This window comes from Mesoplodon bidens (assembly GCF_964165515.1).
Source record: "Mesoplodon bidens genome assembly, chromosome: 6".
NCBI lineage: Eukaryota > Metazoa > Chordata > Mammalia > Artiodactyla > Ziphiidae > Mesoplodon > Mesoplodon bidens.
The window spans coordinates 7,288,466-7,313,924 of NC_138162.1; the positions used below are offsets into that span (position 1 = coordinate 7,288,466).

At 51.7% G+C, this 25,459-nt stretch overlaps 1 protein-coding gene across 3 annotated transcripts in view; it reads left to right on the top strand.

Annotated features, from left to right (window-relative positions):
* Positions 1–616: 616 nt before the first annotated feature.
* ZER1 (zyg-11 related cell cycle regulator) overlaps positions 617–25,459 on the top strand; it is a 29,503-nt gene continuing 4,660 nt past the window's right edge. The window contains exons 1-15 of one of the 3 annotated variants that reach the window (XM_081237368.1): positions 619–961; positions 1,101–1,293; positions 12,694–12,945; positions 14,246–14,396; positions 14,622–15,058; positions 15,370–15,546; positions 16,843–16,957; positions 17,105–17,251; positions 17,584–17,757; positions 21,330–21,545; positions 22,441–22,482; positions 22,649–22,768; positions 23,458–23,573; positions 23,921–24,109; positions 25,291–25,388. In XM_081237368.1, the coding sequence (XP_081093494.1) occupies positions 12,788–12,945; positions 14,246–14,396; positions 14,622–15,058; positions 15,370–15,546; positions 16,843–16,957; positions 17,105–17,251; positions 17,584–17,757; positions 21,330–21,545; positions 22,441–22,482; positions 22,649–22,768; positions 23,458–23,573; positions 23,921–24,109; positions 25,291–25,388 (2,140 nt within the window). In that variant the 5' untranslated portion in view covers positions 619–961; positions 1,101–1,293; positions 12,694–12,787. Of the gene's footprint in view, positions 962–1,100; positions 1,294–12,693; positions 12,946–14,245; positions 14,397–14,621; positions 15,059–15,369; positions 15,547–16,842; positions 16,958–17,104; positions 17,252–17,583; positions 17,758–21,329; positions 21,546–22,440; positions 22,483–22,648; positions 22,769–23,457; positions 23,574–23,920; positions 24,110–25,290; positions 25,389–25,459 lie in introns of all 3 variants that reach the window. The other 2 variants (XM_081237369.1, XM_081237367.1) reach the window with 2 other exon arrangements.

Consider the following 25,459-nt stretch of genomic DNA (forward strand, 5'->3'; position numbering starts at 1 on the left):
AAAGCGTTGGGGGGGGCAAATAAGGGAAGAGGGTGGGGAGAGAGACGGGGGACAGATCATCCTTGTCTACCTTAAGGGTTATAAGCAGCGGGGTGCTCTGATCAGATTTATTGGTTTTGGAAAATTCACTGTCGAACTGTGGAGAGAATAAGGGGAGGGAGCCGGGAGTTCTGTTAGGAGGCTGTTGCAGAAATCCAGAGGAGAAATGATGGTGGACAGAGTCGGACACTACAGGCGGAGGAGGGGAGGGGCTGGTTTGAGAGATCCTTAGGACTTGGCGACTGGAAGAAGAGCTGAGGGAAACGCAGGGGCCAAGGCCGACTCATTTCCCAGGTGACAGCCGAGTTGCCTGGAGGGCGCATTAACTAGCTGGAGAAGTAGCAGCGCGTTTCGGGGGGAAAATGGTGACCGCTTTTGGACACGTGGGTGCGAGCTACCTGCGGATAAGCCAGGGATAGATGTTCAATAGGGCGCTGGATGTAGGGGCTGGCGCTGGAGGCATGTCCGTGCTGACGAGGAAGGTGGAGTCAGTCCGCCCTTAACCATTCCCTGGACTCCGGGAAACCACAAGCCAGAGCGGGCCCGGAAGCCGGTGTCACCGAGCGGGTCCTCCCCAGCACCCCCAGCCCAGCGAGAGCCCGTGAGAAGCGCGCTGAGGACTGCGGTGAGGACCAACCGCTCCCTCCTCCACCCGCAGACCCAGCCGGTGTCCCGGAGGGGAGCCGCCGCGGGGCTCCGGAACCTTCGGCCGCTGCCGCCCTCGTTCGCCGCGGGACCAATCGGGGGACCCCGTTAGCTGTTGCTAAGGGGCGGCCCCGGAAGTGACGCTCCCCGGGTTTGTTGACAGCGGAGGCGGCGGCAGCTGCAGGCTGCGAGCCGTAGGAGCCGGATCGGGGGAGGGGCCGGGCCCCGGAGCCAGCACCCGGCGTCCCTCAGCCCCGCCCGCCGCCCTAAGGGCAAGGTAATAGCCACGGAGTCCCCCCCGGCGCGACCCCCATCCCGCCCCGGGCTCCTGTCCCTGGGATCCCAAGCTCCACCCCTCCGACCCTCGTCTTCCGCAGACCCCGGCCCTAGCCTGACTAAATTCCATGCCTCCCCAGCATCTCCCGGGCCGCATTCTCCGCTCCTCCTCGCCGAGGAAGCATCCCGTCCGCTCCCGGGGCCAAAGGATATCTCTGCGTCCTCCCCACTTCCCTTCTTGCCTCCGGTGCCTCACCATCGCCGCTGCAACCATTTGCAAAGGTCCATCTCGGCCAGTGGTGGGAGGACTCCCTTCTCTACCCCTGCTGCCAGGTCTGAGAAACATGCCTTTAAAAGTGAGCACCCTTCCTCCAGAAAGAAAATGACGCCCTGTCGCATGCCCCTACAAAATGGGGGATAGATGCAGGGCTGAAAGAGGCGGCCTCTGCCCCTCCTACCTGTTGGATGAGCTTAAGTTTCCCCAAAGCAGTGCTTGAAAGCTCAGGGATGACAAGGCGCGGGGAAATCCAACAGGGTGGCAAAGGGATGGGGTGGTAGCAAACCTGAGGGCCAAGGGAGCCTGATAGGTGAGTTGAAAGTGAAACTGACTGCTGGCTGCTATAGCTCTGTGGGTGGAACTTGACTTGGCTGCTTTTTGGCCCAAGGAGTCCAAGACTTCCAGTCTTTGTGCCTGTCAGCACATTTGATTTTTAAATCATAGGGGGAATGCCTGATGCCTCCATGGAGGAATCACCCCATATGATCTTTCCCACAGAATGTTTCTCTTCGGGGCTCAAACTGGTTAGAATGAGCATTGAGGACAGCTTTGAAAAGGGTCACAGGAGAGTGTACTTAGGGCAGGAGGTGGTTGCCAGTGGTGAGGGGGTCTCTCTGTTTCAGTTCACTAGTTCATTCAGCAAATCAGAAATATATGTAAGGTGGAGAAAAATATATGTAGGGTGGAGAAAAATATAGCAGGAAGGGCCACAGTAAGGGCCAGAGAGTGGGGTTGTCCTTTTTATAGAGGGTGGTCAGAGAAGGGCTCTAATAAGGTGATATCTGAGCAAAGACCTGAAGGGAGGGAGGGAGCAAGCCATGCAGCAAGCGCAAAGGTCCTGAGGTAGTATATCTGATGGTTTTTAAAAAACAGCAGGAGGACAATAGGGCTGGAGCAGAGTGAAGGAGAGGAAGAGTGGTTGACAAGGAAGTCAGAGAAGAGTAGGGGCCAGATGTTGGTGGGGAGGATATCAGGGGCTGTTCATGTGATGCAGGGTCACAGGGTGTCTAATGGGGCACCCTTTCAGAACTGTATTAATTTGAAGTGTCTGGTGTTCAGAGAAAATATGTTCTAGATGACAAATGAACATTGTGCTCTGGCCTGGCATTGTAAGTACCCTTTCTCCACCTTTATAGTGGCCACTGATGGAATAAGTTTTAAAAGGACAGCCATAGAACACTGTAGTTAAATCTGGTCATGCCACTTGCTTTTTGGTTTTGAGAACTTGGGCAAGTCAAGCAGCCAAGTCAAGTACCACCCACAGAGCTATAGTAGCCAGCAGTCAGTTTCACTTTCAACTCACCTTTTCCCACCTCAACGTCCTCATCTGTAAAATAGGGTTGTTGGGCTAAATGAGAGGTCATGCACTGAAGCGCTTAGTGCATTATTTAGCACATATTAAATCCTCAGGACATTGCAGGTATGCCGATGGCAATGACAATGGTGAGGAAATATTTGCATGTGTCTACCTCAAAGCCTTTCTTTTTAGCACCAGCTGATGATGTCACCAGCTGTTGGCTGCCTCCCTGAACTAGTAGAATTTTGGAGAACAGTGGGGGAGACAAAGTGGAAACTTGCTGTCACCCCTCAGTGGGAACAGTGGTTGCACATCACTGTCATGGTGGCTTGGTCCTGTCTTTTTTCACACCAGTGGAAGGTTATGGGGGCTTTTTTTTTCTTTTAAAGAGCAAGCAAATCCCTATTCTGTTATATAATATAGGCTAAATGATGGTGTTGAAATAAACATGACATGGAGATGGGTTGGGAAGGGCAGTATATGTTGGCTCTATTTGTGTGGTTGGGTTGTGTGTGGCGGCTTTGCTGGAGACTGTTGATCCTAGATGTGCCCAGCAGAGGCTGAGATTTTGCAGCATGCCTTATAGGGAGTGGAACAATGGTTGCTCTTTCTCCTCAACCCCCAAGCCTGGACTATGTCATCAGGCCTGGGTCATAAGCTGAGCAGGGCAGCTGGGCCAGAGGATTTGAAAATGAAAAGTCAGAACACACCAACGCTGAGAGCCAGGGTGCTGGAGCCGGTTGTTGTGGGTAGAAGCGCGGACTAGTCATCTGGGGAGCTGGGTTCAGGGCCGGCTCTGCTATGGTTCACTGTGTGAACTTGGGCAAGTCCTATCCCCTGTGTGTGCCTCAGTTTTCCTATCTCTACACTAACTGAAGGCTACTGGGAGGATGAAAGAACTCGGTGCCTTCTAAAGCTCTCTACAAAGGTTAAAAACAGTTCTTGTTATCATTAGCACCACCAGGATTCTGCGACTTATTTTTGTACAGAAGGCTTCAGTACCTCTGCTGTTCTTGACCCCCGAAATGTGAGTTCAGAGACCCCTGTTGGATCATTTACTTTGAGACAAACATCCTGTATCTGGTTCAATCACTGAAGCTGATTTTCCAGCTTCAGAAATGAGCAGAAGGATCTCTCCAAGCATTATTCTTAGGAAATCACTCCATAATTATTGCTTACCACCTTCTTGCCATTATTTCATGGCATCTGCTCAGCAACCCCATGTGGTACGTTTGCAACCCATTGACAGATAAGGACCCTGATGAATATTGAGGCTGGTAAATATTGCCTGGGGACCTCATGGAGCTGAGGCTCCTTCACCCGCAACCAACCAGTCATGCACTCACTGTGTCATGGAGACCCCATGGGTCACACTAGGTCTCGTCCTCAGGAAGCTTCTAGTCCTGTGGTCAAAAAATGATATATGCCTGTACACTAGTTACCGGTGATGCCCGATCATCTATGCTCAGTGCCCAGGACCCTCCAGGTTGTAAGCAGGCAAAGGCTCATGCCGCAGAAGGGAGACCTGAGGCTTGGAGAAACAGTTCCTGCCCATAGCATAATGGTGGAGAGAGCCAGGCACTTACTGGGGGACTTGGGCACATCGTTGCACATATTTGAACCATAGTTTCTTCATCTGGAAAACAAAATAGTATGTCCTTATAGGTTATTTGTGGCTTCAATGAAAACATGCATGGAAAGCTCAGAATTCTGGGTCTCAAACTAACGAATACATGTATACATACTGATGTGTACATATAGACCCTTGTACATAGACATAGTCTGTGGCTGGTCATGTCACCACTGAGTCTCAGCTGCCTCATCTGTAAGTTGTCGATTATAACTCCTGCCTCGTGTAGTTGTTGGGAGAATTAAGTGAGTTAATGCACGTGGAGTACTTAGCAGAGTCCTTGGAATACGGGGCTCAGTATGACTGTGATCACTGTTTGACTGCCAGCCTGGAACCCAGGTATCCCCAAGGCCCTCTGCCTCCAAGTGGCACCAGTGAGGGGTGATGCACATTCCCCCCTCATATCTTCCTAAGGTAACCCACCCTGCAGATTAGTCTGTGCAGGTCAGTGACCCCCTGGGATGCCCTCAGATCCTCAACTGCACCCCTGCCCCCAGGGGGCCCCTGGCACTTGCCTTGGCTCCCTTCACATCAGCCTCCCACCCCCAATATCTGGCCTGTGATCCACTCCCTCCTGGAAAGCTTCCAGCCTCTGTAAATAGGATATTTGTTTGGGTTTTCCCCCCAGCTCCTGGGTTAATATTTCACAGGGTGGGTACCGCTCCAAGGCTCAGAGCTTCTGGCTCCCTCAGCCAACAGAGAGGCTGGGGGTCAGGACACTGGTGGGGTCCCATGCTCCCTCCTCTGGGCCTCACATTCTCTTCCCCCGACATTGGATGGACAGAAGACTGGATGGTTTGGTGAGAAGCACGGGTTTGGTTTAGGTTTGGATTGTGTCCCACTCTTGTTAGTTGTGTGATTTTATTTATTTATTTATTTTTGGCTGTGTTGGGTCTTCACTGCTGAGCGCGGGCTTGCTCTAGTTGCGACGAGTAAGGGCTACTTTTCGTTGCAGTGTGTAGGCTTCTCATTGCGGTGGCTTCTTTTGTTGCGGAGCACGGGCTCTAGGCACGCGGGCTTCAGTAGTTGTGGCACGCGGGCTTCAGTAGTTGTGGCACGCGGGCTCAGTAGTTGTGGCTCGTGGGCTCTAGGGCACAGGCTCAGCAGTTGTGGCGCATGGGCTTAGTTGTTCTGTGGCATGTGGGATCTTCCCAGACCAGGGCTCGAACCCGTGTCCCCTGCATTGGCAGGTGGATTCTTAACCACTGCACCACCAGGGAAGTCCCTAGTTGTGTGATTTTAGACAAGCCTCAGTGTCTTCGTCAGAAAACGGGGTAACAGTCTCTACCTCACGGTTGTTTAGTGTGATAGCTCAGGCAAGAACAAACCTTTATTCTGTTACCTGCCAGGCACAGGCCGGGCCCTGAGGCTCCAGGAGTGTGGGAGCGGAAAGTGTTCTTGTCCTCCTGGAGCTTGTGGGCTGGGGGAGGGGTCGTTAGGCATATTGTTATATAAATGATGAATTAGCCACAAGCACAGGATCCTAGGCAATGTCGTCTGTTGGTTAAGTTAGAGACTATATGAAACAAACCCCTTAAGGAGCTCAGACTGGAAGCAACCAACTTGGAGGTTGCTGCTATTCGCTCTCCACTGCTCCCCACCCCCAAGGATGTCATAGCTCATGGTGGATCCAGGCAAGAGATGGGATGGAGAAAGACACAGGGTTCTTCTTACTGTGTGCTCTTCTGTCATAATCAGAGTTCCCTCCATCTCCCGTTGCCAGAATCCCAGATGGCTGGTGCCTGCCACAAGAATGAGAAACCCTAGGGGCTGGGCATGGGGTGGGTAGAGATGGCCACCTCTGGCCAGTGCCAGGCTGTAGCTGGAAGGGGCCCAAGTGGCAGGGTGCTCCGGCCCCCAGGCCTCCAGCCTTGGTGCCAAGACAGATGGCTCCTTCCTCCTCCAGCTCACGTCAGCCCCCTGCAGCGGGGTCAGCACTGCGAAAAGGTGGTTAGCAGATCTGTGCCATCTGCCCGGGTTATCTTTTGGAGGCTTTTGGTGATCTTGGCGGCTGACAAGGTGCTGTTTCTTCCACCTGGGGAGCAGTTAGGGCAGAGTGGCTACCTGGGTGACTGGGCTCATCCTGCAGAAAGGGCAAAGCCCCTGGCGGCTGTCTCATCCAGAGTGGTGAGGGTTCCACTGTGGCCACTGGGTGCCCAGCACTGTCCTGGGCATGGTGGGCAGGGGGAATCTGAGAGCGTGCCTCGCCTCCCAGGTTCCCTGCATGTGCTGCAACCCTACAACGTGTCAGGCCCACACGGAGTGTGCAGCCCCTTGTTCAGCCAATAGTCGTGGTATTGGGCCCATGGTGCCAGTGTCCCACACCCTCTGCCCTTTCAGCCTGTGAGCATCTTATCCTTCTTCCTGGAATGCCTTTCCCTTCTCTCCCCACCACCGGAGTGAACTATGACTCATCTTTTGGGTCGCTGCTGAAATGTCACTTCCAAGGATGCCTGCCCTGACTCCCCAGTCCAGGGCAGGTTCCCTGGCACAGGCACCCAGAGTCCCAGGTCCCACCCTCTCCTTCAGAGCACTGGGCCCAGTTACATGGCATGGGTTTGTGTGCTTCTTAGGTGGAGATCTGTCTCGCTCCAGAGCCAGTGTGCTCCACGAGGGCAAAGACCTTGTCTGGTTTCGCTCACCCTTGTGCTCAATAGACAGTAACCCTGGGCTAAGTACAGGGATGATGTCAGAGGAGACAGCCCGGTTCCTGCCCTCGTGCAGCAGGCTGTCTGGCAGGGAAGCTGGATAATTAAAACAGCATCAGTCCTAAATGTTCGTTGTTATGGTAGGGCCTGTGGGGGCACACAGCAAGAGCACCCTGGCGGGTCAGGGAAGGCTTCCTGGAGGAAGTGACACTAAAGCCTGAGGGTGCATAGACATCAGTTGAGTCAAGAGGAGAGTTCAAAGGTAGTGTGGGCTGGAGTGGTTGGGAGATGCTTCCTGGAAGAGGGACATGAATGTGTTTGGGGGGTTAGGAGCAGTATTTAGAACAGAAAGTGGATGACCAAAGGTCCGAAGGTGACCTTGTGCCTCTGGCCTATTGCCAGTACAACGAAGGAGGCCAGTTCAGCGGGAGTAAGGGGTCAGGGGGTGGTGAGTAGGCCGCAGAGCTGGTCCCACTTCTGGAAGCCCTGGGTGAGTGCTCGAAGAGATTGGACTTGGCAGTTTCCAGCTGGGCGCGTATCCCTGCCAGCGGTGCTCCTTCTGGGTCAAGATCTGAAAGTGAGTGCAGGCAAAGGGAGGCCATGCCCAGGGTTCAGGCAGCCTGTTTCTTGTGCTTTTCCTCGAGGGTGTCATGGCACCACTGGGGCAGCTGGCACAGTGGGCCTCGTGGCAGGAGACCCAGGCCTGAGAAGCAAGGGCCTGGAGCTGGGCAGGAACAGACCTTGCTCTAGGGCCCAGGGCAGGTGAGGTAGGAGAAAGGGATGATGATGGTGAAAGCTGCCTTTTAGTGAGCGGTTACTATGTGCCAGGCACCACGCTAAGCCCTTTCTGTATTGTTCCGTGTCCATCTGCACACAGTGTTCTCTATTTTAGAGAAGAAACTGAGGCACAGAGGTGAAGACACTTGCCCAAGTTCACCGGCTCTTAAGCAGCAGGGCTGAGAATTGGAGCTGGGTTGGCCTGGCTCCAGAGCTCTTAGAGCACGGTCACCAGTGAGTGGTGCTGCCAGCATTTAGAACTGGCCATTGCAAAGGGCACAGCGTTCTGTGGCTGCCCACTCGGTTTCCTGAGCAGCCTGGAAGGCTCATATGTGGACTAGGAGGCTCCAAGAAGCCAGGGGCAAACTGAACTCCTGCATAACCCTCCAAGAGATGAGGTTCACATGCCAGTTTGGACAGAGTAGCCCCTCTCTCTGAGCTTGAGTTTCCTCATCTGTAAGGTGGGCTCATAACCACCATTTGTTGCGCACTGAGTCATCTCAAGCTTGAGATGAGGCATTTTCCCAACAGCCCTGTGAAGTGGGGGTTGTTGTCCCCATTTTCCAGGTGAGGAAACTGAGGTCCAGAGAGGTTAAGTAATATACCTGTGAATTGTGGAACTGGATTGAAACATAGATCTGTCTAACCTAGAGCCTTCACTTAAAAGAAAAAAAAGCAATAGCTATTGAAGGATAATATAGATAAGGAAAGGACCACAAAGCATGAGCAGACAGTTTGATGAATTTCCACAGGTGTACACACCTGTCCCAGCCCTCCCAGAGGCCCCCCTGCCACTTTCTAATTACTGCCTCCCTGCAAAGGTAATCACCACCCTTACTTCTAACACCATAGATTCATTTTGCCTATTTTTTCCCCTTTGTGATGTAAACTCTCATAGGAAAATGGTTTGGGACTAATTCCTGACTGTCCTCAGGTCTATAAATGGTGGATTGTTTTCTATCTTGTTCACTCAACTTGAATGTGAAGGTTCAGTTTTCATTCTCTCCTAGCCACTTATTGTAGCTGAGGATGCATAGTCAGTTAGATCGTTACTTAGCTGAACCCCGAATTCCTTTTAAACGTGGACCTCTTTGGTGTCCAGGCCATTTTCTTAACTTTTTGTTGAATCACAATATACATTTTTAAAAGTGCACACGTCATAATATACAGCTCCCTGAATATTCACAAAGTGCACACGCCTGTATGCCCAGCACTCAGATAAGGGACTAGAAGCTTCTTAGCTCTGAACCAAACCCCCAAAGTAACCGCAGTCCTGACTTCTGCCACCACAGATTAGATTTTCCTGTTTTTTGTTTGTTTTTTTTGCCGTGCCACCCGGCATACAGGATCTTAGTTCCTTAACCAGGGATCGAATCCATGCCCCCTGCAGTGGAAGCATGCAGTCCTAACCACTGGACCACTGGGAAGTCCCAGATTTTCCTGTTTTTTAACTTAAGGGAGTAAAACATAAATGGATTCATTCAGTATATGAGTATACACTCTTTTGCATTTGGCTCCTTTCACTAGATGTTGTGAGGTCCGTCCAAGCTGTTGTGAGGTGGTACATTCTCACTTCTGTGTAGTGTTCCATCAGTGAGTGGACCGTGATATTCATTCTCATGTCAGTGGATATTTAGGTTCTGTTCTATTAGGAATAGCGCTGCTGTGGACATTTTGTCTGTGTCTTTTCGTGAACATGTATATGCATTGCTGATGGGTGTATATCTGGTAGTGGAGCTGCTGAACACTGAACATATGTGTTTGTTCAGCTTTAGTAGATAGTGTCACACAATATTCCAGTTACACTCCCAGTTCACACCAATTCACACTCCCACCAGCAGTGTGGGTAACTTCCCCTCATTCCATAGCTTCACTATAACTCAAGCTGGGTGTTGCCTGTATTACTGTTGTTTCCAATGGAGCCTTTCTGGTGGGTGCAAAATGGTATCTCATTATGGTTTTCCTTTCCTTTACGTTTACTGTCCATTTCTTTATCCTTTATGAAATGCCTGTTCAAGTCCTTTGCCTATTTTTTAACTGGATGCTATGTCCTGATCTGTAAAAGTTCTTTATATATTCTGAATACAAGCCTTTTGTTGGATATGTTATTGGAAATGTCTTCTAGTTTGTGGCTTGCCTTTTTTCTTTCTTTCCTATTTTTATAAATTTATTTACTTATTTATTTATTTTTGGCTGCGTTGGGTCTTCGTTGCCCAGTTGCGGCAAGCGGGGGCTACTCTTCGTTGCGGTGTGCGGGCTTCTCATTGCGGTGGCTTCTCTTGTTGTGGAGCCTGGGCTCTAGGTGCATGGTCTTCAGTAGCTGTGGCACGTGGGCTCAGTAGTTGTGGCTCGCGGGCTCTAGGGCACAGGCTCAGTAGTTGTGGCACACAGGCTTAGGTGCTCCGTGGCATGTGAGATCTTCCCAGACCAGGGCTCGAACCCATGTCCCCTGGACTGGCAGGCGGATTCTTAACCACTGCGCCACCAGGAAGGTCCCCTTGCCTTTTCTCTTTCTTAATGGTACCTTTTGATGAAAAGAATATTAAATTTTGAGGCAGTCCAATTTATCAGTTTCTCTCTATGGTTTTTTTGTGATCTATTTAAGAAATTATTGCCTACTCTAAAATCATAAAGATATACTCCTATGTTTTCTTCTAGAAACCTATTGTTTTACCTTTCACGTACAGGTCTGTGGTCCATGTCAAATTAACTTTTGTGTGTATATGAACGAAGGTTCTTCACTTCAGCGCATATCAGTTTATCATTTTTCCCTTATGAGTCCTACTTAAGAAATCTTTACCTATCTCAAGGTCATGAAGTAGTAGGAGACTTCACTTTTTTTTAATTGAGGTATAGTTCATCTACAATATTATATGTTACAGGTGTACAACATACTGATTCACAATTTTAAAGGTTACACTTCATTTATAGTTACTATAAAATATTGGCTGTATTCCCTATGTTGTACAACATATCCTTATAGACTATTTATTTTATACATGATAGTTTGTACCTCTTACTCCCCTACCCCTGTCTTGCCCCGCCCCGTTCCCTCTCCCCACTGGTAACCACTAGTTTGTTCTCTATTTCTGTGAGTCTGTTTCCTTTTTGTTATATTCACTAGTTCTATTTTTTAGATTCCACATGTAAGTGATATCATACAGTATTTGTTTCTCTGTCTGATGAGAGCTTACTTTTTTTTTATTAATTTATTTATTTGGCTGTGCTGGGTCTGATTTGCAGCACACGGGATCTTCATTGCCTCATGTGGGATCTTTAGTTGCAGCATGCGGGATCTAGTTCCCTGACCAGGGATCGAATCCAGGCCCCCAGCACTGGGAGCATGGAGTCTTAACCATTGGACCACCAGGGAAGTCCCAAGACCTTACTTTTTTAAAAAAATAAATAAATTTATTTATTTATTTATGGCTGTGTTGGGTCTTCGTTGCTGCGTACAAGCTTTCTTTAGTTGTGGTGAGTGGGGGCTACTCTCTGTTGTGGTGCACAGGCTTCTCATTGTTGTGGCTTTTCATTGTGGAGCACGGGCTCTAGGTGTGCAGGCTTCAGTAGTTGTGGCACGTGGGCTCAGTAGTTGTGGCTTGCGGGCTCTAGAGCTCAGGCTCAGTAGTTGTAGTGCACGGGCTTAGTTGCTCCGCGGCATGTGGGATCTTCCCAGGCCAGGGCTCGAACCCATGTCCCTTGCATTGGCAGGCAGATTCTTAACCACTGCGCCACCAGGGAAGCCCAAGACCTTACTTTTTTAATAACAGTTTTATTGAGCTGTAATTCCTATGCCATACAGTTCATCTATTTAAAGTAGACAATTCAGTGGGTTTCGGGGATATTCACAAAGTTGTGCAACCATCACCACCGTCAATTTTAGAACATTTTCTTTCCCCCAAAAAGAAACTCACAGCCATTAGCAGTCACTCCCCATCCCCACCATCCCCCCACAACCTCTTAGCCCCAGGCAACCACTAGTCTACTTCTGTCTCTGTAGGTTTGCCTGTTCTGGCTAAACATTTCATACAAATGGAATCATAAAATATGTGGCCTTTTGTGACTGGTTTCTTTCACTTAGCATAACGTTTTTCTTTGTTTCTTTTTTTTTTTTTTGCGGTACGTGGGCCTCTCACTGTTGTGGCCTCTCCCGTTGTGGAGCACAGGCTCCGGACGCGCAGGCTCAGCGGCCATGGCTCACGGGCCCAGCCGCTCCGCGGCATGTGGGATCTTCCCAGACCGGGGCACGAACCCGTGTCCCCTGCATCGGCAGGTGGACTCTCAACCACTGTGCCACCTGGGAAGCCCTAGCATAACGTTTTTAAGGTGCAGTGTTGTAGCGTGTGTCAGTACTTCATTCCTGTTATTGCTAAATAAGATTCCATTACATGGCTCTACCATGTTTTTGTCTATCCGTTTATCAGTTGTTGGGCATTTGAATTGTTTCCATTTTGACTATTATGGATAATAACACTATGTACAACTTATATGTGGAAGTATATTTTCATTGCTCTCGTGAGGAGCCTTCATTCTTAATCATATACAGTGAGATTCACTGATGACGTGTCTTTAAAGCTCTGGCACATACTAAGCGTTCTAACAGTGACAGCTGTATACACAGACACACACACACACACACAGCAACGGACACCACAATTTAGCTGTTAACGAAAGACCCTGTAGGGAGTTCCCTGACGGTCCAGTGGTTAGGACTCGGCGCTTTCACTGCCGTGGCCCGGGTTCAATCCCTGGTCAGGGAACTAAGATCCCACAAGCTGTGTGGTGCGGCCAAAAAAAAAAAAAGCCCCTGTAATCCCCACCCAAGCACTGGGTCCCCAACACACACATCTGCCCACAGACATTGGGAGGTCATGGAAATGCTCAGACTACGCCCCCTGTTCTTTGCAGGTCAAATCACACGTAGGTGGTAGCACAGCAGGGCAGGGAAGGGAGGGATCAGGAGTCCTGGGCCCTGACCCTGCTAAGCTGCTAATTTTTATGTGCCATCCAGGGGCCTCAGTTTTTCTACTAGAGAGTGGACATAGGGCAGCTGGTAGTTCTGGCCCTTATGCATGGCTCACTTAGCTTCTTTCCCGTTCCCCAGGCCGTGGCTCAGCTAATGATCCTGTGAGTGTCAGGGAGTCACCATTGCCCCTGGGGGCCCCTGTCCCAGAGTGGCCTACCTGTCTGCTCCCAGCATGGCGTCAGACACCCCTGAGTCCCTGATGGCCCTCTGCACTGACTTCTGCCTGCGCAACCTGGATGGCACCTTAGGCTACCTGCTGGACAAGGAGAATCTGCGGCTCCATCCAGACATCTTCCTGCCCAGCGAGATCTGTGACCGGCTCGTCAATGAGTGAGCAGGCGTGGGGCTGGGGCAGGGGCCTGAGCCTCAGCATGAGTGTGTGCGGAGAGATTGGGAGCATTGTGTGTGCCCCCCGTGGGGATATGCACACACATGGGTATCCGTGGGTGCAAGAGAACACTGGCCCCTCCGTAACTGTAAAGTTGTAATTGTGCATGTTGGTACGTGTGTGGAGGGGGGTGCACGTGAAGGAATGTGTTTGCACACACGTGGGCTTCTGTAGCACAGGGTAGGTTTGAGTGTAAAACTGCAGGTATGCATTACACCTATGAGAGGGTGTAGAAACCTCTCTTATAATATAAATGAAGGAGTTATATGCTGTCCTGTGTGTGTATTTGTGTGTGTGTGCACACACGTGTGCATACACACATGATGCACCTGTGCCTGTGAACACACGTCTGTGTGTGAATCTGAATACATACATATTTATGCACCAGTGCCAGAATAATGAACCCCTGAGCAGGGATCAGATCATTCGGAAAATCTCTATGTGGCTTCTCCAAGGGACTCCCCACTAATAGAGGCTCCTAGAAGGATGATATACAGGCCTGACTGCTGGAGGTTCGGTCCAGATGCCCAGAGGGAAATTGTTAGATCAGACAGTTGCATATAAAAGTGGGAACCTGTGTCTGACCTGAGAGCCCAACTTGTAAAAATGTTCTGAGCATCTAATGTGGGTCAGGCACTATATTGGACACTGCAGAGCAGAGTTGTGTCCATTTTACAGATGAAGGAAGTGAGGTCTGGGGAATTGCAGTTACTCGTGTGAAGTTGCCCAGGTAGTGAACAGCCAAGCCAGGGTGGTGTATGACTCCACAGCCTTTTCCACCAGACCAGCATCTGCTGGTATCTCAACAGAGTTTTACCGAGCTCTGTACCCAGCTGGGAACTCCAAACCCCTCGGCTCAGTCTTCCTGTTGGACAGGGTTCTGGGAAGGGCTGATCAAGGAGTCAGAAGCTGGCTTAAAGAAGATGGGGAGTGTGGACGTGTATGTTTGTTATAGAAGCATCTACAGTTTGGCGGGGAAGAGCTTGGGATTCGCCATTGATAGGGGCCCCTTTATCACCAGCTGGTCTACCTTTGGACTCCTGGTTCCTGGGGTCACCCTTAGTCTCATCTGTAGGGTAGTCAGGATCCAACCAGGTGCTGTGAGGAAGAGGAGGAGGAGGAGGAGATGGAGGTTGCTGCCGGGGTGATCAGGGAAGGCTTCAGAGGAAGGGGAGGGCTTGTGCTGGGCCTTGAAGGGAGCATGAGGGTCCCTCCCCTGAGCCAGGCTTCCTTCCCTCCCAGGTATGTGGAGCTGGTCAATGCCGCCTGCAACTTTGAGCCGCACGAGAGCTTCTTCAGCCTCTTCTCGGACCCCCGCAGCACCCGCCTCACCCGAATCCACCTCCGCGAGGACCTGGTGCAGGACCAGGACCTGGAAGCCATTCGCAAGCAGGTGAGACCTGGTCACCAGGCACCGGGCATGGCCAGGGGAGGCCACCCTGAGACGGTCAGGTGGAGTTGGGGCAGGACCAATCACCTCCAGCCCAGGTATCCTGAGGCGCCTCCAGGGCTCTCCCCCTTGTGCAGACCCCCTCCCCAAGCCCCACGTGTGGCCCAGGGCCAGGCCTAGGCTGGAGTGTGGGTGCAGAGGTGATAACGGGGCTGTGCCCGGCTCCAGGACCTGGTGGAGCTGTACCTGACCAACTGCGAGAAGCTGTCCGCCAAGAGCCTGCAGACGCTGAGGAGCTTCAGCCACACCCTGGTGTCCCTGAGCCTGTTCGGCTGCGCGAACATCTTCTATGAGGAGGAGAACCCGGGGGGCTGTGAAGACGAGTGCCTCGTCAACCCCACCTGTCAGGTGCTGGTCAAGGACTTCACCTTCGAGGGCTTCAGCCGCCTGCGCTTCCTCAACCTGGGCCGCATGATTGATGGGGTCCCCGTGGAGTCCCTGCTGCGGCCGCTCAACTCGCTGGCCGCCTTGGACCTCTCGGGCATCCAGACGAGTGACGCGGCCTTCCTAACCCAGTGGAAAGACAGCCTGGTGTCCCTTGTGCTCTACAACATGGACCTGTCGGACGACCACATCCGTGTCATTGTCCAGTTGCACAAGCTGCGGTGAGCTGTGAGCCCAGAGCTCGCAGGGTCGGGTGGGGAGGTGGGGATTGTCAGTCCCAGAAGTTTCCTGAGCCCCCGGCCAGGCAGAAGGTGGGGATAGAAGAGACAGTCCCATTCCTTAAACCCACTGTTTTGGTCTGACCGGGGCTGTTAAGGGCACCTGGGTCCCAGCACGTTTTTTCCCAGAACGCCCTGGAGTGGTTGTAACAGGGATGGGCCCTCCCCTGCCATGGACTGAAACAGCAGGGGTCTACGAGGCAGCCCCAGTCTGTGTCCAGCTCCTGACCTGTGCCCCCAACTCCAATCTTCAGACACCTGGACATCTCCCGAGACCGCCTCTCCAGCTACTACAAGTTCAAGCTGACTCGCAAGGTGCTGAGCCTCTTTGTGCAGAAGCTGGGGAACCTGATGTCCCTGGACATCTCTGGCCACATGATCCTGGAGAACTGCAGCATCTCTAAGATGGACGAGGATGCAGGACAGACCAGGTGGGGACCCACCTGCCATGTTTGTTAGCAGGGTATCATTCAACAGGCATTGACCAAGTGCCCCTCTGTCAAGTGCTGTCCTGGATGCTGGACAGAAAAAAACAAATCAGACCCTCCCGAGTCTGTGTGAGCTAGTGGGGACAGACGGGTCATTATTAGGGCTGCACAGGGCTCTGGGGTTGCCCTGAGGGTCAGGAAGGAGGGAGGAGGAGGAATGGCACCCAGGCTGTGCAGAAAGTTCATTCTGAGTTTGCCAGAGGAAGGGTGTTCTAGCAGAGGAAACAGCATGTGCAAAGGCTGGAGGTACTGCACAGGGAGTGACTGGGAGATTACAGTGCTCAGACGGGCCGGAGCTGGTGTGGTGGTATTAAGGTAAGGCCAGCATACCCGCCACTCATTAGGTGTTGCGGCAGACAGGCTGGTCCCCAGGTTCGTTGTTTGGAGGAGAGAGCTGATTCAAACCCATCCAGCTGTCACTGGCCGTAAACCCTCTCCCCGACCGGAATGGAGTGGGGTTTGGTTGATGGGCATGTCCCTTCATGACTGTTGGGGGAACCTAAAGGTGACACATCCTCACTAGAATGGCAGATAGGATTCTCCAGAGATGGCTGCAACAGTATCTCCTGTCCCACATGTTCTCTACAGTGTGACCTTGTCACCCTCCCATCAAGAGGTGGGGTCTATGTCCGTCCCCTGCCTTTAAAAAAAAAAAAAGGGACTTCTCTGCTTCCCTGGTGGCACAGTGGATAAGAATCCTCCTGCCAATGCAGGGGACACGGGTTCGAGCCCTGGTCCGGGAAGACCCCACGTGCCGTGGAGCAACTAAGCCCGTGCGCCACAACTGCTGGGCCTGCGTGCCGCACCTACTGAGCCCGCGTGCCACAACTACTGAGCCCGTGTGCCACAACTACTGAGCCCGCGTGCTGCAACTCCTGAGCCCACGTGCCACAACTACCGAGCCTGCGTGCCGCAACTCCTGAGCCCACGTGCCACAACTACTGAAGCCCACATGCCTGGAGCCCATGCTCCACAACAGGAGAAGCCACCCCAGTGAGAAGCCCGTGCACTGCAACAAAGAGTAACCCCTGCTTGCCACAGCTGGAGAAAGCCTGTGCTCAGCAACAAAGACCCAACACAGCCACAAAAAAAAACAAAAACAAAATAGACAAGGCCGGAGAGCCTAGCAGAGGGCCCCAAGGAAATGCCTCGCCACCCCCCAGGGAGAGGCCCTTGTTTGTGCTGACCCAGGGCAGCCCCGGGCCCCAGGCCACTCACCCCAACACCGTCTTCCCTCAGCATCGAGCCTTCCAAGAGCAGCATCATGCCGTTCCGGGCTCTGAAGAGGCCACTGCAGTTCCTTGGGCTCTTCGAGACCTCCCTGTGCCGCCTCACGCACATTCCGGCCTACAAAGTGAGAGGGGGAGGGGGAGGGGAGGACCAGGGCGCCCCGGGAGGAGGGAAGGAGGGGTCTGCCCTGGGCCTAGAGATGGCGGCACTGGGATCGGGCATCCCACCGCTTGGCCTCTTCTGGGATGTTCTGATCATGCTCCATCTCCAGGTGAGTGGTGACAAAAATGAGGAACAGGTGCTGAATGCCATCGAGGCCTACACAGAGCACAGGCCGGAGATCACCTCACGGGCCATCAACCTGCTTTTCGACATCGCACGCATTGAACGCTGCAACCAGCTTCTGCGGGCCCTGAAGGTCAGTCCCGACCCTGGGGGCCCTCGGGCTCCGGTCCATTCCCACCCTCCCTCCTCTACACCCCTCCTCTTCCCCAGGACACTGGCCGTCCCGCCTCCCAAACCCCAGCCCCGCTTCGCGGTGCCTGACTTGCCCCAGCACTGGCCTTGTCCGAGGACTGCAGCCTGCCCCAGTTTCTGCTCCCCAACCCCTACTTCTGCCCTCAGGGAGCAGGATCAGCCTGAGCCCTGCCCCAGAAGACCGTCCAAGCCCCTCTCACAGCCCCAGGCCCATCCCCACGCAACTTGGACAGGCCTGGCCAACCCCGGCCCGTACTCTTTGTCTTCATACAGCTGGTCATCACGGCCCTCAAGTGCCACAAGTATGACAAGAACATTCAAGTGACAGGCAGCGCTGCCCTCTTCTACCTGACCAATTCCGAGTATCGCTCAGAGCAGAGCATCAAGCTGCGCCGGCAGGTCATCCAGGTGGTGCTGAATGGCATGGAATCCTACCAGGAGGTGACGGTGAGCCCCTACCCGCTGCCTGCTCTGACCCAGACGCCCCACTTCCTGCTCACCCTGTGTGTCCCAGCCTTGCCAGCAGGCTTGCAGAGCCCTCCCGGTGCCATGCTTGCTCTCACCCTTTCTCTCCTGGCTCTGTACCGCCCCCCACCCCAACCCCCCTTTCCCGCGGCATCACTGCCAGACTCTGGGACCTGGCATTCAGGGCCCTGGGACCTGGCCCCACCCGGCCAGTCCATCACCCACTGCCACCCTCCCCCAGGGGCCCTGTCCTCCTGACTCTGGGCCTTTGCTCGTGCTAACTCCTTAGCCCTTCTGCCCAGTGACACTCTGCTGAGGTGGGTATTTTTTTCAATAACTGCTTTTATGATAAAAGTAATCAGAATTTTTACTGGAGAAAAATTACAGGTATAAAAGAAAAAAAAAAGAAAACACCCATAATCCCAGCACACAGAGAGCCAAGATTAACATTGGATATCTATTGTTCTGGCTTTTAGTCTGTGCCTATTTATTTAGTAAATGGGACCATTCTGTGTGTACTGTTGTATAACCTGGATTTTCATTTCAACAGCGTCTTGTAAATGTGAACATCTCCCATATCAACAAAACATTTTACAACAAAATTTTAAAAGCATTGTTTCTTTTCTGATTACAAAAGTGAGATACCGAATGCTTAGAAAACAAATTCAAGTAATAGAAAATGCACTAACTAGAAAGTGAAAGTTCCAATCCCAGCTCTCCTCCCCCCGGGGCAGCTGGTTTGAACAGTCGACTTCATAACTATTGGTGCCAGCATAGTGTGAAGTGTTCTCATCCAAGGAGAGGCTGCCCCGGTGCTGACTCTGTGCTGGGGCTCAGAGGCAGTGGTCAAGCCCCATCCCCCAGGGACAGCAGGACGGGGCTCCCCCGAATGCACAGGCTGCACTTACTGAGTCAGCCCCATGGTTGAACATTTAGGTTGCTTTTCATGTTTTGCTATTTCAAATAAGGCTTTGCTGAATACAAGTAATTGATGCTCCTCATGAGACACGTCTAAAAGGAGAATGGCTGGAGCAGTGGGTTTGTGTATTTTTAAAGCATTTGGTATACGTGTTCTTGGATTGCCCTCCAGAAAGGCTCTGGTGGGGATATAGCCTCTGCAGGGATGAGAAGGCCCCCTTTCCCACTACCTGCCAACTCCAGACTTTAGAGCCACAGTTCTCCCTGCATTGAGATTGATTTTATAATCAAGTAAAAGGCTTGCCTTTTTTTTTTTAACGAGAAAAGAATGCTAGTTGAAGACTCGCAAATTCATAAACTCTTTCAAAGAAATAGAAATTCAAGTAACAAGATAATCACTTTTTTCTTTTTAATTAATTAATTAATTAATTATTTCTTTTTGGCTGTGTTGGGTCTTCGTTTCTGTGCGAGGGCTTTCTCTAGTTGTGGCAAGCAGGGGCCACTCTTCATCACGGTGAGCGGGCCTCTCACTGTTGCAGCCTCTCTTGTTGTGGAGCACAAGCTCCAGACGCGCAGGCTCAGTAGTTGTGGCTCACGGGCGTAGCTGCTCCGCGGCACGTGGGATCCTCCCAGACCAGGGCCCGAACCCGTGTCTCCTGCATTGGCAGGCAGATTGTCAACCACTGTGCCACCAGGGAAGCCCGATAATCACTTTTTGACTCGAGAGATTCATGATGTCTGTTGACAGAGGTCAGGGGAAGAACACACTCGCACTTTCCCCTGGTGAGGTGTGACCTGAACAACCTCTTCACAGGGCAACTTGCAGAACCTGCCAAAACTGTGAATGCATTTATCTTTTGGCGTAAATTCCACAGTTAGAAATGTTCTTAGAGGAAAAAGATACATGTACATCCTCCCTTTTTGATTAAATAAAAAGTCAGAGGCAACCAAAATGTTTTAGCAATAGGGGCCTGGACCTGAAAGATTAACGTAAGACCTGCCCACATCATGGGACGTGATGGTAAATCTGTACATCCTAACATGGAAAGAGGGATGGCCCTGCATGTTGATAAGTGAAGAGAAGTTTTGGACCAATATGGATAAAACCTTCTTTTGCCTCTCCCCTGCCCCAAGTATACATTTGTATTTCCGTGGTAGAAAAATCTAGAAGGTTGTGCATCAAACTTTTTTTTCTTTTAATATTTTTTGCTGCGTTGGGTCTTCATTGCTGTGCGCGGGCTTTCTCTAGTTGCGGCGAGCAGGGGCTACTCTTCGTTGTGGTGCGTGGGCTTCTCGTTGCATTGGCTTCTCTTGCTGCGGAACACGGGCTCTAGGTGTGTGGGCTTCAGTAGTTGTGGCACATGGGCTCAGCAGTTGTGGCTCGCGGGCTCTAGAGCACAGGCTCAGTAGTCGTGGCACACGGGCTTAGTTGCTCCGCGGCATGTGGGATCTTCCCGGACCAGGGCTTGAACCCGTGTCCCCTACATTGGCAGGCGGCTCCTTAACCACTGCGCCACCAGGGAAGTCCCGCATCAAACTTTTAATGGCAATTACTTCTGAAGAATTAAGTGGGGGACTTTATAACTTTCTGCTCAGGTAGTATTTTTTGAAATTTTTATAGTAAGTATTGCTTTTATGATTTAAAATAAATTTTTTTCTCAAATTACAAAATATATGTATATTGTGGGGGAAAAAAAGGACAGAGTTAACAAGGGTTAGCAAGTTAATTAGAGGATTAGGATATCCTCTAGTTTATATAAGTAATGAAGTATGGTGAACTTCCAGTATCTAATGAGAAAGGATGGAAGGAAATTATGAGGAAAATGCACTGAGAATACTGTAAAATAAATAAAGAAAGAAACCCACAGACAACACAAAGAGTAATTGAGGATATGGAGCCACTGGACCTTTTCTGTGCTTCTGGTGGGAGTATAAACTGATACGGCCACCTTGGAAACAGTCTGGTGTTACCTGGTAAAGTTGAAGACGTGCACACCTTGTGACCTAGAAACTCCACCCCACGCGTGGGTGCCCTAGAGGAGCCCACACACAGGGACACCAGGATGCACGTACAGGACACTGTTTGAAGTAGCCAAACACTGAAGTCTACCCAAACATCCGCTAGCAGTGCACTGCATAAATAAATTAGAATTCTATACTGCAAATGAAAAACAAAAATGCATTCCAGCTACTTATAACAAGATGGTTGATCTTGCAAACCTGTGGTTGAAAAAAAAAGCCACAAGATGGTAGAGAATCTTTCAAGTGAAAGGCAGGGATGGGGCTCTCTCGTAGGGAGAGGGGCTTATGATCAGGAAGGGATATATGGGGACTTCTGGGTGCTGGCAATGTTGTTTCTTGACCCAAATGGTGTTTACATGGTTGTTGAAAAGCTTGTTTGCTTTATAATTATTTGCAAAACTATACATTTGTGTTTTATGCACTCTTCTGTATATTACAGTTCACATTTTAAAAAAATATTTAGAAAAAAAACAAAAACCTCATAGTCTCCTCTTCCAGACAGCCTTCGTGGACCACCACAGCTCTGGATGATCTCACACCTCTAGAGAGCCCCTCAAGTCCAGCTCCCAAGTCTGACCCTGACTGTGCTCCGCTTGTCTCCCGGCCCCACCCAGGTCCAGCGGAACTGCTGCCTGACCCTCTGCAACTTCAGCATCCCTGAGGAGCTGGAGTTCCAGTACCGCCGAGTCAACGAGCTCCTGCTCAGCATCCTCAACCCCACGCGGCAGGACGAGTCGATCCAGCGCATCGCCGTGCACCTGTGCAATGCCCTGGTCTGCCAGGTGGACAACGACCACAAGGAGGCCGTGGGCAAGATGGGCTTTGTTGTGGTGCGTGCGCGCACAGTGGGGGCTGCCTCTCCCCCCCTCCCCCACAGCCCCACTGCCAAAAGGGAGGATTTAGGCCGGACCAAAGGAAGAATTTACTGGGACTTCCCTGGCGGTCCAGCGGTTAAGACTCTGAGCTTCCAGTGCAGGGGCTGCGGGTTCGATCCCTGGTCCGGGGAACTAAGATCCCATGTGCCGCGTGGAACGGCCAAAAAACCCCCCAAAAAACCCCCAACTACTTCCAAAGGAAGAATTTCCTAATGGTGAAAGTTGCTGATGACCCGTAGATTTCCTCCACCTAGAGAACACTCTGTCATCCTCTCCCAGCCCCTCCACTCCGCTGTTGGGTCCCACTGTACAAGTCACTCCTGCCTCCTCAGACCAGGTGCCCCTCTTATGTCTTCGCAAATGGGATTAAATAAATATCTGAGGGCCTATCTGTGTAACATCAGCCTCCCCACTGGGCGTGAGCTCTGTAGGGAGAGACGCCATGCTTGTTCCTTCCATCATCCCGTCCCCAGCACTTCCTAGCACAGGGCCTGGTGCACAGTGGGGAGTTAATAAATATTTGCTGAAGAAAGGAAGGCACATCCAGTCTCCTCCTTTCATTTATCGCTGGGGAGGCTGAAACCCACAGAGCAGGAGGGCCATGCCCACAGCCACGTGGGGTCAGGGTCAAGCCAGGACTAGCACCCAGGCGTCCTGAAGCCAAGTATCAGGTCCGCGGGTGGCACTTCTCCCAACAGCCTCCCAAATAGAGAGGCAGATCTGGTCTCGTCAGCATGTATTAACAGGAATAGAATTGCTGACTCTTCCCTCCATCTTGGTTCTTGGGGGACATGGTAGCTCTTGAAGCCCTGGCCCCCCCCCACCAGCAAGTTCTCTTCTCGGCCCACAGACCATGCTGAAGCTGATTCAGAAAAAGCTGCTGGACAAGATAGTAAGTTGAGTCTTTATGGAGCCACCCTGCCCCTGCCCTAGCCTGAGAAGGGACTGGCTTGCCCCTGGGGGGTTGTCCACATTGTGTTAGGGGACCCTGTCACCGGGTGCCAGGAGCCTGTGGGCCCATCCAGGTGAACGTGTGCTGAGCCCTGTCCCCGCTTCAGTGTGACCAGGTGATGGAGTTCTCCTGGAGCGCCCTGTGGAACATTACGGACGAGACTCCCGACAACTGCGAGATGTTCCTTAACTTCAACGGCATGAAGCTCTTCCTGGACTGCCTGAAGGTAGCGCCCTCTCCAGAAGCCTCCTTGACCCCACTTGGCTGCTCTTCTGTCCCCAGGTCCCCCAGCAACCCCTCTCCCCATGGTTCCCATGGGAGGGCAGTGGGGATCAACTCACAGGCCCACCAGCCCAGGATTTGCTGCTAACAGGAAGGAGCCCCAGAGGGCTTCCCTGACCCCGACAGCCTGGCTGGGCGCTCTCTTAGAGCCCTCCGTCCAAGGGAGAACTCAGCCCCGTCCTTCTCAGCATGATTTCTCAGGCTCTCCAGGTCTGGCTGGGGTCCACTGAGATATCAGCCAGACAGAATTCTGTCCGGTCGGATGGTCTGTTCATCCTAAAACTCATCCTTGATTGTCTTGCTCTAGTTTCCAAAAGGATTCCCTTAGACTAATATTTTGAGCTTTGGTAAATAGAATCATGTTTGTCCCATTCATAATTTTATAGGTCAGATCTCCACTCAGCCTTTGATTTTGTGGCAGGGAGCTCTACCACTTTAATCCCTTGTAGTGTGTACCCAGCACTGTCCTAGGTGTACTGGAAGGTAGGAGAGCAGCAGATTGCACCCCCCCCCCACCGCCGCTTTGTCTAGTTGAAATGTCCAGACAGATGCTCATAAAGCTTCTAGGTGACCAATATCAGACACTAATTAAGTACTCATTGATATGACCCCCAATGGCTCTCATTTTGCCAGGAGTTCCCAGAGAAGCAGGAGCTGCATCGGAATATGCTAGGACTCTTGGGGAATGTGGCAGAGGTGAAGGAGCTACGGCCCCAGCTAATGACTTCCCAGTTCATCAGTGTCTTCAGGTTGGTACTTCTCTTCTTTTCCTTTTTGCCTTGGCTGCCAGGATGCTCAGAGCTCTAGTCAGTGCTCAGTTGCAGCAACTGCTGTTAGCCTAGATTTCTGTTAGGAATGCCGCCTTCACTCTATGATGCAGTTTCTTATTCTTTCAACCCTCCATAAGTGGTCCTGTTGTAGCTGTATCTTACCTTAAGCGACCTTATATCCTCTTTAGAAGTCATCTGGGTATGGATGATAAGTGATAAAGAAATCAATAGTACCTCTGGCATCTGGTCTTTTAGTTGGGGTCCAGCAGCTGGTGTCTGAAGAGGGACTTGGGGATCAGGACTCCATTCTTCTCTCTTCTTGGCAGCAACCTGCTGGAGAGCAAGGCCGATGGGATTGAGGTTTCCTACAATGCCTGTGGCGTCCTCTCCCACATCATGTTTGATGGCCCTGAGGCCTGGGGCATCTGTGAACCCCAGCGGGAGGAGGTGGAGGAGCGCATGTGGGCAGCCATCCAGAGCTGGGACATCAACTCACGGAGAAATATCAATTACAGGTGCGGAGTGGGGAGGCGTGGGACGTGGATGTGGGGTAAGTGCTAGGATGGGATGCGCCTTCCCAACAAGGTCTGGTGAGAGCTACTTGCCCTTCTCCTAGTCCTGTGTCAGGTGTTACTAACCGAGGTGTAGTCCACGTAGAGCACAGCATGTAAACGCGCACATCTCACCTCTACAGTTTGGTGCCTGTTTCCTCACATCGACACCTGTGTGTACCCAAAGCCTGTCATTTACAAACATTTGATACATGTCCAGTTGTGAAAAAAAAAAAAAAGGAGAAAATACAGACACGCAACAGGAAACAAAACGGAAACCATTCATTCCCTAAAAGAGCATCCCCCCGCTAACATTCTGGCATCTCCCTTTCCAGCAGTTTTCTGTGCACAGATTTATTTACCTCCAGTCCAGCTGGCATCAAGTCTTGCTATATCGTGAGTGAATTTCCAGCCGCAGCTATGGGTCTCCCTCATCGTTTTATGACTGAGTCACTTTCTCTGTGCACCTGGGCCATCTTGTATTGATGGACATTGAAGTTGAAAACCCACGTTGGGAGGAACAGGCTCATGCTCGTGGCTTTGCCGACACTCCAATTACTGGCATTTCAGAGGACAGCTGAAGTGGAATCACTGGCCCGGGGAGGGGGTGGAGGTTGCACATGCATTTTTCAGGCTCTTGGACCATGACTCCAGATGACGTGTAGTAGAAGGCCATTATGGGAAGTGCAGTCAATCTCTTCTGCTTCCCAGGGTCCTTCGTCCCCCACCTCCCAGGCTGGGGCTCTCCTCCCTGCCATGGTCCCCAGTTTCTGCACCACCTGATCTGTGTTCCTCCTGCCTCCCTTGTGCTCATGACCTCTCTCACCAGGGCGCTCTCTTTGTGGAGCCTGAAGGGCCGGGTGCCCCCTGTCCCCTCCATCCTACTGGCCTGCCCATCATTTGTCCATGGGACCCTTCAGTGAGGACAAACCCCCAACAAGAGACAATGCACCTCCCCCCACGATGCCCGGCATCAAAAGTGACCTTGAGGGAGTTCCCTGGTGGCCTAGTGGTTAGGATTCCAGGCTTTCACTGCCATGTCCTGGCTTCAGTCCCTGGTCAGGAAACCGAGATCCCTCAAGCCACATGGGGTGGCAAAAAAAAAAAAAAAAAAAAAAAAGTGACCTTGATTTTTCTTCCTATAGGTCATTTGAGCCAATTCTTCGCCTCCTTCCCCAGGGCATCTCACCTGTCAGCCAGCATTGGGCCACCTGGGCCCTGTACAACCTGGTGTCTGTCTACCGTGAGTACCCACTAACCCTTTGTTCACTCATCGGCTGAAAGCAGATTTGCCCTCAGGGAGGTGATAATCCA